General features: G+C 39.4%; 1 protein-coding gene across 1 annotated transcript in view; it reads right to left on the reverse strand.

The window, feature by feature from the left end:
* Positions 1–15644: 15644 nt before the first annotated feature.
* vwa5b1 (von Willebrand factor A domain containing 5B1) overlaps positions 15645–19980 on the reverse strand; it is a gene marked incomplete at its 5' end in the record, with an annotated part of 40480 nt that continues 36144 nt past the window's right edge. Inside the window, 4 exons of the mRNA XM_084428209.1 lie at positions 15645–16634; positions 18114–18240; positions 19332–19401; positions 19653–19727. Of these exons, the coding sequence (XP_084284335.1) occupies positions 15951–16634; positions 18114–18240; positions 19332–19401; positions 19653–19727 (956 nt within the window). The 3' untranslated portion in view covers positions 15645–15950. The remainder of the gene's footprint in view (positions 16635–18113; positions 18241–19331; positions 19402–19652; positions 19728–19980) is intronic.

Consider the following 19980-nt stretch of genomic DNA (forward strand, 5'->3'; position numbering starts at 1 on the left):
AATATACACAGATAATTACTACAGATTATTAGAAAATATCCAAAAAAAAAAAAAAAAAAAAAAAAAAAAAAAAAAAAAAACAACACAACACAGTAGAATAGAGCTGAAAGAAATCTACGACAATTGGAATATATGATTAATAATAAAGAAAAAATAAATTAACCACATGAACAAGAACAATAAAAATAAAATAAAATGACCATGAAACCAGAGAGAGAGGAGGAGGGGGGGGGGGGGGGGTATTAATTCAACTCAGTAAACCCTTGAGTTTTTCCAATGTTTGGGCCCAGAGTCTAATGGTGTCCTCTCTTGCGCCATGAATGCGTGCAGTGGACAATTCGAGATACACCACATCAATAAATGCGAGAACCCAATACTGCTTATTAAGAGAATGTGGAGGTTTCCATCTCGTTGCTACTATTTTCTTAGCGGCTGTCAAACCAGCTAAGAACACTCGTTTCTGAGTTTTGTTCAATTGGATATCAGAAAGCTCGTCTAAAATAAAAACAGAAGGGGACAAAGGGACCGAAACGTTCAATAAAGTGGACAAACCTTCTTTAACCATATTCCAAAAGTAAGCAACCCCAGGGCATTCCCAAATCATGTGAAAAAAAGTACCAATTTCACCTGTATGGCACAGCGTACAATTAGGATCAGGTTTAAGCTTCATAATATAGAGTTTACGTGGAGTCATATAAGTCCTATGAATAAAATTAAAATGGATTTGTTGATGATCTGGATTCCTTGAGGCATGCATAACCATCACCCAAACATTGTCCCAATTAAAACTGGGGGAAAGGTCCGGAATATCTGCCCGCCATGAAGAGTCAATTGTCAGAGGGGGATGCATTTTTTCCCGAAAAAAAGTATATAATTTAGAAACCAAACCTCTTGTTCCCCGAGTCTCACGTAACACTTTAAGTAAAGGGTGATCTTTAAGAGGAGCCAACCAAGGAACCCCATAAGCCTTCATAGCTGCCCTCAACTGTAAGTAAAAAAAAAAGGTAGAGCTCTGAAGGTTAAACTGAATGGAAAGTTCTTCAAAGGAGTGAAGGCCTTTATCACCCATTAAATCACCCAAGGAGTGAATTCCTTTGTTGAACCAATGTCGACACTGGCCAATCTTTATTGGGCGCTTACCAATTAGCAAACCATCATTATTGAAGATAGGAGAGTAGGGATTCCAATTAGAACGGATATTACACGCTTTTTCTGCTGCTCTCCAGACCGACAGAGCATGTGACAGTAAAGGACCGAAACGGAGAGTACACTTTTTTGGGGGAATATTGGCAAATAAAACTTCATCTAACTTCAGAGGAAGAACTAGATTTCCCTCCAAGGAACGCCACGAAACATCTATTTTGTCATTATACCAGCTAAGCAGGGGACGTAGTGTAAAAGCCCAGTGATATAGCTTAAAATTCGGCAGTGCAAGTCCACCTGCAAATCTATCTCGTTGCATTGTGGAAAGTTTCAGGCGTGGACGTTTGCCATTCCATACAAATTTAGTAATTATGCTCTGTAGCCTATCCCAAAAACGAGAAGGGGGAGGCAAGGGCAGCATAGAACTCACAAAGTTAATTCGAGGTAGTACATTCATTTTTATAATCGAGATGCGCGATCTAAGGGAATTTGGAAGTGATGACCAATTGTCCAAGTTACAAGAAATTTTAGACAGGATGCCCTCATAGTTAGTCTTAATTATATATTGCAATGAAGCACCAATCATAATGCCCAAATACTTAAATTGTTTGACCACTGGTATACCCGAGGGTAGTGCTAAGTTTCTCATTGCGTCATTTAGTGGAAGAAGTGCCGACTTTGACCAATTTATTCTATATCCGGAAATCTCGCCAAAACTGCCAAAGATAGTTAAAATGTTAGGAATGGACTGCAGTGGATTGCCTAAAAAAAGAAGGATGTCATCTGCATACAAAGAAATATGATGGTTGGTCCCACACATTGTGATTGGAATGATACCTTTATCTATGCGTATTGTCTGGGCCAGTGGCTCTAGCGAGAGTGCAAAAAGAAGCGGGCTTAGAGGGCATCCCTGTCGAGAACCTCTGGCTATGTTGAACAGTGAAGAACAAGTCTTACCTGTCAAAACCATGGCTGTGGGGTTCGCATACAGCACCTTGATCATATGAATGTAGGAGGACCCCAGAGCCATGAGCTTCAACACAGACCACAAATATGGCCATTCCAGACGATCAAAGGCTTTCATAGCATCTAGGGAAAGGACCGCGGTAGGAGTCGTCAACGAAGATGACCCATGTATTATATGGAGTAACCTCCTAACACTATCAGATGCTAATCTAGTCCTAATAAAGCCTGTCTGGTCACAGTTAACAAGCTTATTCATGGCCGGCTGGAGCCTCCGCGCGAGCAATTTAGCATACATTTTCAAGTCAGCATTTAGAAGTGACAGAGGCCTATAATTTGAACAATCATTGGGGTCCTTGTCTTTTTTGAGCAAAAGCGTAATAACTGCAATATTCACATCTCTGGAAAAGGACCCTCTCTCAATAGCGGCTTGAATCATATTAAAGAGTAGGGGGCCCAGACTGTCCCAGAACGTGGTATAAAATTCTGGTGGAATTCCATCCAACCCAGGGGATTTACCGCTACACATATCAAAAGCAGCCTCCTTAAGTTCAACTAAAGTAATGGGGGTATTTAATTCTAGAGAGTCTTCCTCAGACAGCCTAGGAAGCAGTGTTTTGTTTAGAAAATTGTCACAAGTATCCTGATTATGTGATATCTCAGAGCTATATAAATCAGCGTAAAAGCTACGGAAAGTAGCATTAACTTGTGAGGGTTCACTAAGAATATCACCATTTTTGGACTTAATTGTGCCGATATCTGCAAAATGTTCATTGGACCGCAATCTAAGGGCTAATAAACGGCTGGGTCTAGCCCCATTAAAATAGTACAACTGTCGAGTCCTATGAATTAAAAATTCGGCCCGCTGTTTCATAACAGCATTTATCTCTTTTTTAACAAGGTCAAATTGAAGCCTAACCTCCTCATCATAACTTTGTTGTAATAGGCTATCCAATGCTGATAATTTAGACTCTAAATTGTGTAATCTGGATGAACGAGCTTTCCTTATGTTGGAGGCATAACATACTGTAAAATTCCTAATAAAACCTTTAACAGCATCCCAGACTGTCCTTGGGTCCTCCACAGAGCCTTTATTTATATTTACAAAATCTGATAGTTGACTTGAAAACTTGGTTTTAAATGCTTCATCTCGGAGTAGCGAGGTGTTAAAACGCCATCTAGGGGCCCGAACTGGATTTGAACTTAACAACACAGAAGCAATCACTGCATTATGGTCAGAAAAAGCCACTGGTAATAAGTTAACAGTAACAATATTATAAAACAAATCTCTAGAAGAAAAAATAAAGTCAATTCGAGAGGAAGATTTATGTCTTGATGAAAAATGGCTGAAGCCTCTAACACCAGGATTTAATACACGCCAGAGATCCATCACCCCAGTATCATTAATCCAGGAACATAAAGCCTCAGACGCATATTTTTGATCTAAATTTTCGGAGTGTCCCGATCTATCAACTGAATAGTCAACAACAGCATTAAAATCAGCACCTATTACGAGTTTGAAGTCAGAGAGCTCCAGCAACACCTTAGTGAGATGTTCGTAAAATTCTTTTTCAAAAGTATTAGGGGCATAAATTGAGACGAAGGCAACATTTCTATTTTCTATATGAACTTTCACAACTGTTATTCTGCCTTTGCGATCTGCCCAAGTATCCAACAACTTAAAGCGCAAATTACGCTGACATATGATTGCCACCCCTTTCGATTTGTTTAAAGCTGACGAGCAAGCAACTACCCGGAAAAAGCGATTAGACATGCGATTTGTATCCCGTTTTAACAGATGAGTCTCTTGTAGGAAGGCTATATTAATTCTTTGTTTCCGCAAAAAGTCCAAAACAGCAACTCGTTTCACTGGGTTATTCAGGCCCCTTACATTGAGGCTGAGAATATTCAACTTGGTACCATCAATCATTTAAAAAGCAATAGCAAGGTAAACTATGCAGTAAACAAGAAAAACGAACTTTCCATAGGGGAAAAAGATGGGGAGGAAATAGGAACTTCTCTGGTTCAGGCTTTGAAAACCTAACATTAGAACAAAACAAAAACAAAAACAGAACAAGGAGAAGATTGGCTGCACCCATGTCTATAACTCCTGTGAAACAAATTGAAAACTAGGATCTATTAATCATTAAAAGTACAGAAAAAAGATATGCACCTGTACAATATCCCAGCTTAAAACAAAAACTTCACGATAATAACGGTTTACACATGTGAAAACTCTCCCATTCCTTTTGGCAAACACCCATCATTGAATAAACATAACCGTTGCATGGATCATATTACCGGTAAGCAAAAACGCCAAAAGAGTTCACAAATTACCGTCCATAAAGGCTTTGGCGTCTTTCGGGTCTCTGAAGGTTTTCTGCGTGCCGTTTGCTTTGAAGACCAACACGGCTGGAAAGTTCATTTGGAAGCGGATGCCTTTCTTAATAAGCTCAGCGCAGATCGGATTGAAGGCTCTCCTCGCGGCACGAACTGTAGGCGAAATGTCAGGAGCGATACGGAGAGGTTGATCCTCGTATTGAAGCTGGCCTTTGCGTCTAGCAGCGGTCAGAATTGTAGCGACGTCTCTGGAGCGATGAATCTTGATAATAACAGGGCGAGGCCGACCATCCGAAGGAGTACCGAGCCCTCGGTGTGCGCGGTCAATTGCAATATTCGGGACTGACAACTCAAGCAGTTTTGGAATGAAAGTTTCAAAGAAAAGTATGGGGTCACTTCCCTCGACGGACTCCTTGAGGTTAAGGATTCTGATATTGTCCCGTCTGGAACGCCCCTCTAGATCCGTAACCTTCTCCGTAAGTGCCGAGTTAAGCTTCTCGAGTGCGGCCAATTTCCCTTTAAGTGGAGCAATGTCATCTTCTAGGACGGAGATACGAGTTTCTGTTTCAGCCTGGCGCGTCGCAAGGGAGTCGGTGGCTGCAGCAACCTCATCGATGCGTTTGATGATGCAATCAACTTTCACGTCCAGCCCCGACTCCAGCTTAACAAAAGAGTCATTCAGCATCTTTTGCGTGTGCCGACCTTCTTCGGCAACGACTTCGGCAATGTGTTTCAACAAAGCCCCATGTGATAAATCAGGTAACGAGCTCTCATTGCTAACCGCATGGCCACTGCTAGCACTAGCCTCGCTCGAATCAGTACATTCTTCCGTAAAACCTCGAGAATGGTCCGGCTTGTTCTGTTTTGACGGCTTGGGCATGATAAAGAAGCAATAAAGCAACTAAATAATGACTTGAGAAGGATGGGCGAAGGTAAATAAAGAACAGCAAGAACGTTGAACGGGAGAGTTGAAAACGCGACTGATCAGTCCGCTGCCATTACCGGAAGTCGCGAATTCCCTGTTTGCGTGTAAATGAGGGGCACAAACGAAGGGAAATGTCTCAGTTTTTCAAAATAATCATGTATGTGTAAGCGGGGCCTTAGTCTTCCTCCGCCCCTGCCTGTTTGTTTCTATGGTTACATATTGATTAGTTCTGTTCAGGTGTGTCTTGTCTCATCTTGTTAGCTCTCCGGTTTGTTTGTGTATTTAAGCCCTGTGTCTACTTCGGTCTTTCTCAGTTCTTAACGTTGTACTAGGTTGGTTGTGCTGTTCCCGCGTCTTGTTCTTGAGTCTGAGTCTGTATGTGTGAAGTTTTGAGTTTTTTTTTAATAAAAAGACTGCTGCACATGGATCCTGCTTCCTCCTCTGCTTCAACCAACACAACAGAGGTCAATATGTAACCATAGAAACAAACAGGCAGGGGCGGAGGAAGACTAAACTGAACTAATAAACAGATAACCAGACACCGACAAGAACAGAAATCAAAACGGACTGCCAATGTTACAGGTATTTTATTGAACACATATATTTTCCTATATGTAGCTCTCTAACAGAGTTCACTGTAAAACATTACCTATTGTGAAGGGTCATATTCATCCGCAAGCACAACCAAAACAATGTTCTTCTGCAAAATGCATGCGTTTTTCTTTTTTTAACTGCAAGACAACCAAAAGTTACATAGTGTGCCTTTAACAATAACAACATATATATAAACGAGTCGAAATTATTTCCCTTGTGAACTGACATTATACCATAGATTTTAAAACTTAACTTCTATAGAACTTAACTTTTAAGCACTGCTTAATTCAGCAAATTAGGCAAAGCTTCAGAGGTGATGGCAAAGAAAAGTAAGTGAACTCTACCATTACTGTTATTTACAGGTGTGAAGGTGGGCTAATTGAGAGTCATTTAGGGCAAGCATGTTTTCTCTGTGGCTTTGCTTTTAATCAAACCTCAGTGTTTTAATGAAGCGCTGGTACGCAGCCCTGGACCCCCAGTGGAAACAAACTTGTCGGACATCATTAAAGCTCTTTGTATGTCCCTCAGTTGAGGCGTCCGTCTCACTGCACTAAAAGAACCGCAGCTAATTAAAAGCTAAGCTTCTCTCTGATCCCCCGACAAGGACAAGAGTCCAAAAAGAAAGCTGTTTGAGATTACTCGCATTGTCATGATGAGGAACCTGCAGAGAAAATTTCCCCTAATTGAGCTACACCTAATGGGACGGATGACATTTTTCAGTGCTTTTCGGAAAAAGCGAACATCATGCACGAGCTAATTTACGGCGTTTCAATGACATCAACTTGTTGGAAAGCACAAACAGGCCGCTATTTCAGGACGGAACTGTTGACGAGATGCTAGTGGTTTAATTAACTCAATTTCGAATGAAATAATGTTCCAAGGCAATGTTTGGAAGATAAGACGACTGTTCTGGGTATCTCTAAAGAGACAAGATGCACAGCGACGCAGTGATGTAGGTCAGAACTCGTCAGCCATTGATTTTATCACCAGCCATGACAGCAATGCCCAAAATACTGTGCATAATCAGTTTGGGTTTTTCAAAGTGATCCATCACAGTTCACTGCTGACTGACCATTGAAGGGAACTTAGCTCTGTCAATGAGAAGAAAACATAGCAAGCTTAGCCAGATCATGCTGTACTAAAATAAAAACAATAAAAAATAGTTTTAAAAATGTTAAAAAAGTAAGTCGCACGGGTATATATGTGGCAATAGCCAACAATGTGTTGTATGGGTCAAAATTATACATTTTTCTTTTATGCCAAAAATCATTAGGCTATTAAGTAAAGATCATGTTCCATGAAGATATTTAGTACATTTCCTACTGTAAATATGTAAAACATTTATTTTTGTGAGTGAATGCAGCATAAATGGACAACTTTAAAGGCGAGTTTTTGCACCCTCAGATTCCAGATTTTCAGATAGTTGTATCTCGACCAAATATTGTCCTATCTTAACAAACCATACATCAGTGGAAAGTGTATTCAGCTTTCATGTGGTGTATAAATCTCAATTTAAAAATGTTTTACCCATGTGACTGGTTTTGAGGTCTAGGGTCACATATTGTCATATGAAAAACATTTACAAAATGAAAATTGTCCACCAGGTCTTATAGACTAAAAAAGGATTAATTACACCAAAGTATGGGCAACAGTAGTTGTGATGCACCACTAATAAGTTTGAGCATGACTTGATCAAATTACCAAAACTTTAGTTTCTTTTCATTTATTTTAGCTCTTATGTCAAGTACATTATTCAAGGCCTGCTTAACAATGCTTACAGTTGCCATAGAAACAAGCTAAGCACAGCATAAAATATCTCTTGTTTTTGTGCAGCCTTAAAAGTGCTGTCTCTAATGTCTTATGTGCTAACTACAGACCTGTCATCAGGATTCTTGCTTCAGTTGTTTCTGCGCGTGCTTTGCCCCTTATGGTAGTCATTATCAAAACATCAAATAACACCTCGCCGCTGTGTGCAAAAGTGTGAAAGATGTCATGTAAAAGGTGTGTTTCCCATTCCACACAATTAATACTTTCTAAATAAGAGTCTTTACATGAGAGAAGAATATAAGCAGTGAAGCACAAGGGCGAATCCGTTCCTCGTGTGAAAGTGTTGGGTAATACATCAGGGACTATCAGTACAACACATCAAAAGGTCCCGTCGGTGACATCCTCCTACTGATCAGTGGTTTATAGATGATATCTGCACAGATATCCATGAATGTTTGATGACTGCGGAATTCTGAACAGTAAACCTAACTTCCTGTATGCAAATGAGATCACATGTTACATCACCAGTTAACCAGTGGTGATATCAGATGGTAATATCACTGGCTAGAAGAAATAAAGTGAGACAATTATTGGAAACTGGATGGGGAAATGTTTCTGACTTTTGATTGGAAATCTGATCACAGTTTAAATCATTACTGAGATCTTAACATGAACTAACAATGAGTAATACATTTCTTTCAGTATTTGTTCATCTTTGTCAGTTGACGGCAGCCACTGACCTCCATAGTGGGGAAAAAAACACTATGGAAGTCAATGGGTCCATCAACTGTTTGGTTCCCAACATTATTCAAAATATTTTCGTGTTCAGCAGAAGAAAGAAACTCATAAAGGTTTGAAACAACTTGAAGGTGAGTAAATGAAAGAATTTTCATTTTTGGGTGAACTATCCCTTTAAGAAAAATTGGTTCTTTTGAGAACTGTTCACTGAATAGTTATTCTGTGACATCAGTGTGAAAACCCCATTTTGGAACCTTTTTAAGAGTCGAGTACTAAAAGAATGGTTAAGGAAGCAGAAGTTCTATCCATTGAAGTTTCCCTTCAAAATGAGCTTTTTTCCCCTTCAAAATCAGTATATTCCCCTTTTCTCAGTATGTTGTCCCTCTACAGGGTATTGCAGTGTCTCAAACCTGCTGCGTCATGTAATGAGACCTGTAGTTGGTTGTGCGTGAGGACAGAGGAAATTTAATTATGCTAATGTCTGTAGACTATTCTAGAATACATGCTAATGGAAACCCATTATGATTGTGAATGCAAGGCTGAGAGAAAGCCATAATCACTGCAAGAAACAAACAGCATACACTGACCACAAACAATTGTGCATTGGTATGTCATCTCTCATTTATTAAAGGTGGTATCAGCGATTTCAGGCCCAAACATAAATGATCACATTCATCTAATATTTCGCTAGCTGCACGCCCCATAAGCATGCTGTCAAAAAACCGCGTCTCTCTAGGTAGCCTAGGCTCTGAGATCTGCACACAAAAACAGCTGTTTTCAGTCTGTTTGGCCAAACAATCAAAACCCAAACAGATAAGGTGTGTTCGACATCGGCTGCGGCTGGATGTAACCGATCGGCGAGAGTAGCCGCGTGCAGGCGGGGAGGAGCTGCAAACGGAGACGTGAAGTCGGACACTTTCTGGTTCCCGTAGTGACCACTCACGTGGTGTTTGCATACTTTTCCACAGCTGAAGTGAAATAAATGCAATTTTTGCCAAATAATGTTTCAGAGACATTTTCATTCAATACTTTATGTAGGCCTACAGCTTCATGCAACGTCTGTTTGAACAAGAATAAAGTTCAACATAAGTTACTATCAATGAAGTGGAGTCTACGTTTTTTAATCAGTTTTAATTTAATAAACATGACACAATATAACATCGCAACTACATGAAAAGAGTGTTTACTGTTATAAAAAAAATGATTTGTGAGCGTTAGAGGAACTAAAGGTGTTCGGATAAACACGAAACACACGTGATCGTTGTCATGCAGTGAATCCGGCCAATCGTGGAACAGCTGTGTCGTCATCAGCCCTCGTGCAGCCGTTCTTGAGAAGCTGCGCTGGCTGAGTTCTCCGGCTACTCTCGAATCGCTCTCGCGGTACTTTGATGGCATACGTCACAGTCACGTGGTGTCGGCGCTGTATCAAGTCGGACAAAATTTCTAACCGGCATGCACTGCTTTAAGTCAGCCGCCGATCGGTCTGCGCAGAGCTGCATGAAGTCGAACAAGCCTATAGTGTTCCAACCAATCACCGACAGGGGCGGGTGTTGTGAGATTTTCGCGTGCAGCCGTCATAGGCAGCCGTGCACGAGCGCAAAACCTCACAACACCCGCCCCTGTCGATGATTGGTTGGAACACTATCTGTTTGGGTTTTGATTGTTTGGCCAAACAGACTGAAAACAGCTGTTTTTGTGTGCAGATCTCAGAGCCTAGGCTACCTAGAGAGACGCGGTTTTTTGACAGCATGCTTATGGGGCGTGCAGCTAGCGAAATATTAGATGAATGTGATCATTTATGTTTGGGCCTGAAATCGCTGATACCACCTTTAATACATCTCATAAAATTCCTTAAAGTCCCTGTAAAGTCAAAATTAAGTATGTGTTCTGAGTTTGTCATACCACAGAAACATGTGTTATTAGCCACCCAGCCAAATTTGAATGATAAAAAAAGCCGGCAAGTACATAAAATAAGCTATCAAAATCTTGAAAAAATGAGCAGTAGTCTCTGCTCTCAAACGCTGGGGGCGTGTCCGCTGGCTGCGCTGAAACCACGCCCACTCGCGGGAAAGCTGCCGTCGCCACACTGAACTGTCACCGCTACAGCCGGAATGCTGCTAGGTTTTACAAAGCCATGTTCGAGCCTGGACTAACGTTACCTACTATAATTATAACATAAGCACACAAGGCAACTTACACTCATTGGTGGGCTCGCACTGCCGACGATGGCACCAGTTGTCGGCGCGACGGGAGGATGAAGGCCGAGGCGGGAGATAATCGGTTCGGCCCCATTCACCAGTAACAGCGGATTATCTGTGAATCCCAGTTGTCTCCGACGAAAGTTTATAAAACTATCCCGTGTAAAATGATCACTACAGAGGCGGGTTTTGGCGGTGATCCTCAGCTGTCCATCAAGGTGGCTCTTCACAAAATTAATCCACCTCTTCTTGATGTGATCGTTTTTCGTAAATTTAAATAAGGACACCAATCTGTTTTGTACGTGATCGCATCCAGGTAGTACTAATTTCCGTGACGAAGGCATAGCTAGCTAGCAAACTGTAGGCTGTAGTAACTAATAGTACTACTGACAGTAACTCGCGATCGGCAAACTGATGTGAATGAATGTGCTATATTGTTAGGGGAGGGGCAGCGTCAGGGGCTCCGATGCGTCATCAAGTAGGGGCGTGTCCAGGAGCTCAGGGGCTCCAGTGCTTAATGGAGCCCCCGTTTTAGCCCCGCCCAAAAAATCCGGAACACAGCAATGGTGAAAATCTGTTTAACGGTCTAACTCGACAATTCAGTACTTCACAGTTCACAGTCTTTGTAATATGTTTTAGTAATACATTTCTAACATTTATAATGTGTTTAGAATTTTTTTTTAGAATTGCCTTTACAGGGACTTTAACGTTCCAAAAGGGGATTTTCACACTGAAGAACCATTTTTGGTTCTCCATCCTTTCACTGATCAGTTCTTACAAGTGTGAAGAACATTTTAATAATCTGAAGAACCTTTTCCCACTATTAAGAACCTTTTATGCAAATTAGTTTCCATGGAGGCTCTTCATGGAACCATCAATGCCAACAAAGAACCTTTATTTTTAATGTATCGCATTTTACTTTAAAGCTATATCATATTTGATACACGACTTTCTAAATTATTAACATGATCATGATTGCTAAAAAACATGTTATACACAATCTACTACATGCCTTCTGTGATTTGATTGACAGTATATATTTTTCAAGCAAGGCCTTTTAGTAACTAAAAATGTCCATCTTCAGGTCGTGGTACATGTGACATGTTTTTGCTGTGAAATGTTAAGTAAACATAAGAATAACTTTTTAATATTTCAAGATAAAATAAACTTTGGTTTAGTTGATTATATTCATAGATCATTTTTTAAGAAAAATCATGTGAAAATATAAGTATCCAATTATGTTTCGTCCCCCAAAATAAAAATCATAAAACTAAGCATTTAAATATAATCTTACTAAGACATATTATTGGACAGAAAACTATTTCTTGTGCTGCGTCACCATAGATTCACTGCACTGCTGATTCCAAGAAACACTGTCAGAGCATTTTAGCACAGTGCAAACGTTCATGAACTCCTATCGGTAATGTCATGAAAACCATTTGGTTCTGGTATTTTTTTAATTAACCCTAATTAGCAGCCCTCTGAACTTTTGCACCGTCTCTTTCTTTCTTGTAATTGTGCATTATAGCATCATCAAAAGCATACTATCATTGTCTATCATTGATGCTGACTTTGTGCCTGAAGCCATTTTTACCCCACTGAGTGGTAACTGATATAATTAAAGCGTGGCGTCTGCTGCAGGACAGACATTAGCATGACTCACAATAAAAGAGCGAGATTTCATGAGTAACAAAGAGACGCTAGATTTCATTGTTTTGAGCTATAGTTGCAGTTTAAGTCCCTGATGAATGCCAGACTAATAAGCTTAAACTATACAATGCATTTTTGAGAGAGAGAGAGAGAGAGAGAGAGAGCGAAAGAGAGAGAGAGAGAGAGAGAGAGAGAGAGAGAGAGAGAGAGAGAGAGAGAGAGAGAGAGTCAAGCTGTCGTACGGTTTGTAAATGCGGCATTCTGACAAAAACAGCACCCTTTCTTTCTTGATTTTGAAAGTGTGGTGCAACATCTACTGGCTGCAAAATGTATTGCCTTTGGTGAGGTTAGAGGCACAACAACAAAAAGGGAATAAAAAGCTCTCTGTGAATGGACAATACTATGGAAGCCCATTTCTGCCACGTAAGAAAATGATCCTGCTTTGGGAAATTGACATAAAAAGTCATAATTATGACATACCAAATCATATTCATGACATAAGTCGAAATTATAACATTAAAAAGTAAATTATGACCTAAAAAGTCATAATTGTGACATGTCAAAAGAGATGAAAAGTTTATATTATAATTGTGACGTCAAAAAGTCGAAATCAAGTAATTTTTTGAAATAATTCATTATTAGATCAAAAGTTGAAATTGACAGTCAAAATAATAACATTACAAATTCAAAATTATGACCTAAAAATTCATAATTGTGACATAAAAGTTATACTTATACTTGAGATAAAAAGTTGAACTACAAAGTCATAATTGACCAAATTCAAACTATGACATACCAAGTCATATTTATGAGATGAAAAGTTAAAATTATGACTTAAAAAGTAATAATTATGACCTAACAAGTCATAATTGTGTCATGAAAAGTCCAAATATATTAAGTTACAATTATGACATAAAAAGTTAGAATCATGAGAAAGTTTAAATTATGACTAAGTCATAATACCGGTAATTATGATTTACAAAAGTTAGTTTTTTTCATATGGGCCTTCATACTGTCGTGTGAACGCAGCCAGAAATCCTGCAATGTTATGTTTTTAATATTTTGCATTTTAGTAGAAATAGTGATGGCAAAATGAGACCCCTTTTTTCATCCAATAAACTTTATTGCATGCAGTTACACAGTCCAGATTTGCACTAGAATTTACGCACAACTTAAACAGAACTCCACACTTAAGTACAAAGTACACTTGATTGACGCGATGCACTTTTCACAAAGCAGCTGCCACCGTCACAAGCGCATGGGAGAGGTTTAAAATCGGTAAAGATCTTTCCACAAACCACTCATGCATCTACATCGACAACAGGACTCAAGAGCAATACCTGAGGAGTAATACATATAATAATAAAATAAACCGCTGCGATATAACGAGAGAACGTTAGCTTTTGTATTTTCTTATTTAGGCTACTTTTTTTTAACATATATTTACAGCCACTCTATTATACTTATTCTGTAAAATCTTTCAACTGACGTCAAAAAATACTATAAGAATACATACACAGCCATAAATATAATCAGCAAAGTAATAACAATTGAAAAAAGAATCAATTAGTTTACGCATTGCAGTAACAGTACAACGTTCATGTCAACAGTCCAGAAACAGTCCAGGGTTAGGCACTTAAGACTGGAGAGCGCTTACAGCAATAGAAAGTGTCGTTCCAGCCACGATTTGACATCTTTAATGATCGTAAAGGCAAACTAATGTACATTGTGTGTTGTTATACATGTAACTGCATCTTATCAAGTGACTGGATCCTCAAATAGCAAAAACAGCCTGAAATGCCACATGTACAGACTGTAGCAATCAACCACATCAACTAATGAACCAAAGTCACTATAAGGCTTTGTACGATTAAATGTTTATGGTACAAAATCTTCCAAAGCAGCAACCAGACAGTTCATTAAACCAAATGCACATTATTATTTCAGAGACAAGCTTAAAAATACAACCAATCTCTCCATTTTACCGACAAGAAATGCGGAGACATGCAAATATTTTGGGTGGTGACGGCCCGGAATATACTCTACGCACATATGTGATCGCAAACACTTTTAGCTACAGCATGCAAACTCGATTTCACAGTTTTGAAATGTGTCAATTCAGAATTCAACAAGAATGGGTTGCATTGTCAACATTGCCAAAACAGCTATTTACTTCTCCCGTTACTTCTTTTCGACAGTACTGCGATTGAATTACGGATGAACAGATGTTATTCCATGTTGTAGACAAAAACAAATATTTTGGAGGGAAAGGACTAAATATAAATGGAATCGGTACATAAAATGCTTAATAATAAAGATGAACGAGAAACAGCAAGTGCTCTGTGCCATTGTGGCTATTTACCTGCGGTGAAAGCGCAAGCACCGGTCTATCTGGGTTCACACATTTTTTTGGTAATGTACACAGAGACATATCATAAATTATAGGAATATAACTGAATATAAAGTTGCTGACTTCTAAAATGAACTTTTCCATCTTTCCGCCGATACTACAGGCAACAGGGTGTAGTGAAGGATCAATTGTAATTCGATTTCGATTTTGGCTTCCAACGTTTATGAAAACAAGATAATCAAGGTAAAAGAAAGAAAGCGCATGTGTAACAGTATATTGGGTCCATGCAGCTCTTAAAGTGACAGCAGCCTAATACATCTGCTGCAATGATTAATGTTAATCTAACAACAAAAGACAAAGATAAAATCACTCACTGCTCTTGAATGAAAAAGGATTAGTCTATATTTAATGTACACAGCAGTGTTATTTAGCATTTGATTGCTTTATTCAGTTTCTGTTGTAGGCTATTACGTATTTGTATTTCACTGGTAGTACATCTTCCTAATACACCTAAAGCAAAGTTTATTTAATTTGTATTTTTGTTCTGTTGTATTTATTTGTCAGTTTTTTGGGAGGATCAGTTTCTTTGTTTTTATGGTGTTGCTGACTGTTTACTTGTCTTTAACTGTTAAAGGACCTTTTACTTACATTATAGTTAACCTAGTATTAGTTTTTGCTGAAATATTGTGAAATTTCACTGATATTTAAAATGACTAAGTCATGAAATAAGACTTTGATCATATAACCCACCAAAATCCTGATTTCAATATTGACCAAAATAATTGTGATTATGATTTTCGAGCAGCCCTACTCCACTGACTTCACTCCTATTGGTTGTCGCTCTTGAAAGTCGCTCTTAATTGGCATAAAGTTAAACATATCTCAACTATGTCTTGTCACTGGACATACATACATCCTGTCACCAACGGTCACTATCGTTTGTGTCGCCAGAAACAGCCAGCTCTCCATTGAAACTGCCAGCTCTCCATTGAAATGAATGGGATCACGTTGCTTTGTCGCTGTGAACCGGGCTTTTCTCTTAGGTGGAGACAGTCTTTTACAGGTTTGTTGCTGCCACAGTAACGCAAGGACGCAAGTTACATTAATTGCCGCCTACATATCTGTGCAAAGTATGTTTCTGGCCTCTGGATGGATGGTAATGAAATACGATTTCTATTCATAAAACTAAAACAAAACCCACACAATAAACATTAAAACAAATCAAGGAGAGTAAAATCCTCGTTTAGCATAGTTTGAAGTTTAGTCCCTACCCCATGAGGACTTACATGCTGTTGGGGTTGTAGCAGAGCATGTTGAGCTGCAGGTTTTCATCCCAGTGTCTGAGGATGATGAAGAGTTGATTGGCTGCGGCTTTGACCGATGCCAGGTCTCGGCCCTCTGGGATGATCTGTTCATTTAGCCACATGCTTGCTTTGGCCGCGATCAGCTCCCACTCGATGAAATAACTGGCTGAACTGTGTTCCAGCCAGGCCAGAGCTACAGCAGTGGCCCACACCATGCCCTCGGTGTCTTGCACACCCCTTCGCAGGCTCCCGGGCGAGCCAGACAGGGACGTCCCTGTAATTTCAGACTCAGACCCTCGCCCGCTGTCGCACAAAGAGTTGATGGGCGACGGTGGGGCTTCGGTCGACATAGACGAGAAGCCGGCCAGCAGCGAGGGCTCGCCCTCCATCCGAGGGCTTCGGGCCTGGAAAGAGGACGAGGACGTGCGGGAAGCGAGCTCCTCACATTCAGAGTTCAAGTCTGAGTCTTTTGGAGGAGGCGAGGAGCCGCGGTGGACCTCCAGGCTCTCAGAGCGCCGGGACCCGGAGTAGGACACGTGGGTAAGGCTGATTCTGTGGCTGGTGAAGGGTGACGTCCACTTTAGCTTGTCTATGGGCACGCTGATGGCGTCACACAAGGCACTGTCCAACATGAACGCCCCACAGGACAGCTGCAATGACACCTGCAACAGAAAGTAGAAATGCTGTCTATTTAATCAGTTTTAATCATATAAACAAGCTCAGAGATTGAACTTCAAGGAGCAGTTTAACCCTAAAACTGGCAATGTGATCTGGGTGTAACGTCTTTTTTTGGGCGTAAGAATGATTTTTTCATCAAATCCTGTTCTCATTTATCTCAGCCTGGTCTGTCTTGAGTATGCTAGTCACATGATTTGTTTAAAAAAAATTGTGATTAATTAGTCAGCCTGACCTAAATCCAACATGGCTGCCAGTGGTGCAGGACATTCAGATTTTGAGATAAGTAAATATATATATTAAACGTACTTTTCTTTTGAAAAAATAATACTAACACTGCTAACATTAATTATGGAACATTGGTGCTGAAAAAGAACATTTATAAAAATGTTGTTCATGTTGTTATTTAGCACGTTTTGAAATATGTTACACCTGAGTCACATTGCCACCTTTGGGTATAAAAAAGGGATTAACTTTGTATTCATTTTTGTAACAATCTTTGTATTCTGAGGTATTTATTTTTTTACAAATTATAAAATGTACAGGTTAAACTGATACAGCCTGTCTGTCTTGAGTATGCTGGTCACATGATTTGCTTCAAGTTATCTGTGATCAATTAGTCAGCCTGACCTAAATCCAACATTTTTTACCGGTTTACCAAATTTATTTTAACATTTTTATGGTAACGCAAGGTCCGACTTCAAAACGGTTTTCACAGGCTGACAGGTTTGTAAGCTTTCCAATGATATATAATATGTCAACATTATATGAGTTGAAGTATAGTTTTAAACATGCAATGGCAGTTAGTTATAGATTTGGTCCTTTTTTTTATACCCTAAACAGGCAATGTGATCTGGGAGTCACAACTCATAAAATCCAAAATACATAACATTTTTCAAAAATTCTTTTGGATATGATTTACTTAAGTCCAGATGATATAAAAAATGACATGAAATTATTTGTTGCTTATCATTTTCTACTCTTGTCTGTTTAAGGGTTAAGGTCTTTAAGCATTGTTAATTATGTTAGCCTCAAAAATACGCTCTACTGATTTTGTTACGCCTCATCACCATTTACTTTGAGTAATTCCCATGACTCATATATGTTCTACTCAAATAGAACATCTCATTTAACCAGACCTAGCAATCATGAGATATTGATCGGTGTTTGTTAAATGTCACCAGGTCTGTTACCGGTACGCACTATACTTAAAAACTCTGAACTATAAACGGCTATTTATAGAGGCAAGTGGATGCAATATACTCAATGACGTCAGGCATTTTTTAAATAAGTTTATGCTGACCTTTCAACATAAATTGTTTGTTATTGTTGAATTGTTATATATTATAATGCTATCCGTTAAAAAGGTAAATAGGGGCAATTTCAATTTCATGTTGACTTTAAATAAAGTTCTACTGAAGCCACAGAGGATTAACATCCTGAAAGCAGAATATGTCGACAGAAACCAGAGGGATGTAGTCCTTGTTGTCATTTTCGCTCTCTCCAACGGAGTTGCTGAATTTGCTCTGTGACCGGCTCATGAAGCCCCTGGCCGCCTTCGTCAGCAGACGCGTCCTGCTCAGGCTCAGCTTGCTAGAGGCAAAAAGAAACAACACCTTTTACTCCGGTGCCTCACTATCATCATTAAATGCACAGGCACGTCTAAAGTGCTTTTTCTTGGTGAAATGTGCCCCTTCACATTCATTAATTTGCGGAGCATGTACACATCCCTGATAGCGCCGCTCCTCACGTTTTGGTCATCAGTTCGGCTGACATTTCAAGTGACAGCTAGAGGTAAAACTGGGATAGAGATTCCAGACACGAAAGGGAAGTGTTTATTTTGGTGTCTGGTGTACCATCCCTCGTTTGTCTTAAATATTGGTTTTATTTGCTTAACACATGGGAATTTGAATTGGATTAAGATAAGATCCAGGCCGGATTTGAACCAGTCAAAATCAAATTAAGTTATCAAAGATTAAAGCATTACATAAACTATTTATTCATCAAAGATCAAGTAAATCCAATTCTTGCATATCCTAATTAATATTCATGAGCTAAGCCTACAGTATTGTGTGACATCACAACCAGAGCCCCTCCCCCACAGCTTTACCCTGCAGGATATTCACCCTCTGCCATTGATGTCAACGCTTTAAACTTATTAAAACTGAAAAAGAGTTTGTGTGACTAATATCCTGTAATTTTCACACTTTTTCGAGCTAGAGTACTCTTTACTTCATACGTTCACTTAAACTCAAGAAGCCTCATTTTTTAAAAGGAAATTGCAAATAGCAAAGTTAATAGAACAAACACTCCTTGCAAGATCATTTTCATTCTGACTCATTTAATTGTAAGAAAGAATGGTAAAATGATTTGTAAAAGAGGCTTAATACCTGCACAGAACTTTGTTGTGTTGTCAGCCTACACATCTCCTGTGTTTAATATTTTTAATGACTAATGAATGTCTGTCTTCGGTGAGAGTTGAACTCATTACATGCACCCAACAGAATACCAAAAGCAATCAAAATGCAAATTCAACTCATGATTTAAAACAATGGTGCATGAGTGATGCAAACTGCTGAATTATTCATTTGTGTTCTGTGAATTACAGTGTTTGTAATTGTAAAACTTGATTTGTGGACGTGGTTTGCTCTTTTCCCCAATTCGTTCCCTCTATCGACACCCACCTGGCAGAGAAAAGGCTCTCGACTGATCTCTGCGAGTGGTCGGAGGTCACCGACGGACTCCTTTGAGAGGCTGAAAGAGAGAGCAGGTTGGTATTCTGATCATTTCTATTGCCCAACACACACACACACACACACCCAAACAAATACACTGCACTCCATGGCAAAGAGCACTCAAATACACCCATGCTCCTCTAGGTCAAATCTAATTAATGAATTCAGCAGCTAGAAGCTTGAGTGATTAATGCTGCTGTGTTTGTTTGGACACCTGCAAGTCTGTAATAAGTGAAATAACCACCTGAATACAGCCAGATAAAAAAGTACCTTCAGAAGAGCTACATCGTTCCCAACTGGAGGAGGAGGGAGTTTTGCAGGGGGATCGGGATCCATCGTCAACATCTGTAGATCAAAGAAGAGACATGAGTCCTTTTGACGTCAGAGTTTAGACTGAAAACCGTTTTCTGAATGTGACCCAAGGAATCTAAGTGCATTTGTAAATGGGTCTGAGCTGAAGATGATTCATGTGGACTTTAGTACAGTAACATGCATATCAATAACATGCACTTTGTAAGTTAACGCAGTAGGACACAAATATTTCATCAATGGACTGTAGTGAGACTTCCACGACACAAATGATTTTGTCTCATTATAA

The sequence above is a fragment of the Rutilus rutilus genome, assembly GCF_951802725.1.
Source record: "Rutilus rutilus genome assembly, chromosome: 13".
Lineage (NCBI taxonomy): Eukaryota > Metazoa > Chordata > Actinopteri > Cypriniformes > Leuciscidae > Rutilus > Rutilus rutilus.